Raw genomic sequence first — 1,243 nt, 5'->3', positions numbered from 1 at the left:
GGAAACCCAAGGAGGGGTCGCTATGAGTCAGGGCTGACTCGACGGCACATAACAACAACAACAACCACCCTTTACACAATGATGGCATAAAGCACATTCCATGTTGTTCCTCACTAATTCCATTGACAATGACTTGGAGAGTGTTGTTGTTGGTGGTGGCTCTCATTGAGTTGCATCCCAACTCATGGTGACCCCATGTGTCACAGAGTAGAACTGCTGTATAGAATTTTCTTGCCTGTAATCTTTATTAATGCCATTCACCAGGTCCTTTCTTCTGGTGGATTAGCAATCAATTGTAAACTACTTTTTCCAACAGTCATGTCAGAACTCAGAGCATTCAAATGGCTGCATAATATTCCATCATAAGTACATGCTAGTCTCTTATTGATGGTCATTTTGGTTAATCTAGTCTTTTACTAACTAAAAAGATATCTACAGTTGAGTAGATATCTTAGTACCTAAGTATTTGCATCTTGTGCAACACAAACTGTGTTGAATTTTACTTGTAAGTTTATATTGTGTTACTTTCTGACAACACAAGGAATTGGCTGGAAGGAGAGAGACAAAAGGAATACAATGGAAATAGAAAGATTATTCAGGGCTGTGACCACCCTGAAATCTCAGATGTTTTTAAGTACTGTATTTTTCATTATTTTAGATTATTGTGTCCTGAAGCCTCTTCTTGGACCTTTTCCCTAGGCATCCAGTGAGCATGGATGGTTATTGTTGGCAAGGCTGATTCATATGGCACTTTTGTTTGACTTTTGACAGGTTGTTTATAAGAATAATGACATCCGTCTGGAGCTTTCTCGCCTGGCTCGGATTGGGGACACCAAGATGAAAATCTATGGTGAGGTTGTATTCAAATGTGAGAATGTGGCCACATTGGATCCCATCAACTTTGAGACCCCAGAGGCTTACATCAGTTTGCCCAAGTGGAACACCAAGCGCATGGGCTCCATCTCCTTTGACTTCCGCACCACTGAGCCCAACGGCCTGATCCTCTTCACTCATGGCAAGCCCCAAGAGAGGAAGGATGCTCGGAGCCAGAAGAACACAAAAGTGGACTTCTTTGCCGTGGAGCTCCTTGATGGCAACCTTTACCTGCTGCTTGACATGGGCTCGGGCACCATCAAAGTGAAAGCCACTCAGAAGAAAGCCAATGATGGGGAATGGTACCATGTGGACATCCAGCGAGATGGCAGATCAGGTAGGAACAGACACAGAGTGTGACTGAGAGGAG

General features: G+C 43.4%; 1 protein-coding gene across 1 annotated transcript in view; it reads left to right on the top strand.

Annotated features, from left to right (window-relative positions):
- The window catches only part of NRXN3 (neurexin 3), a 2,130,901-nt gene that overhangs the window by 611,512 nt on the left and 1,518,146 nt on the right, over positions 1–1,243 (top strand). The window contains exon 7 of the mRNA XM_042781017.1: positions 772–1,210. Within this exon, the coding sequence (XP_042636951.1) occupies positions 772–1,210 (439 nt within the window). The remainder of the gene's footprint in view (positions 1–771; positions 1,211–1,243) is intronic.

Source organism: Orycteropus afer, unplaced genomic scaffold (assembly GCF_000298275.1).
Source record: "Orycteropus afer afer isolate SDZICR_OR568_19922 unplaced genomic scaffold, OryAfe1.0 scaffold00079, whole genome shotgun sequence".
Taxonomy (NCBI): domain Eukaryota; kingdom Metazoa; phylum Chordata; class Mammalia; order Tubulidentata; family Orycteropodidae; genus Orycteropus; species Orycteropus afer.
Note: the sequence above shows the minus strand (reverse complement) of the source record. Positions and strands in the feature narration are given on the sequence as shown.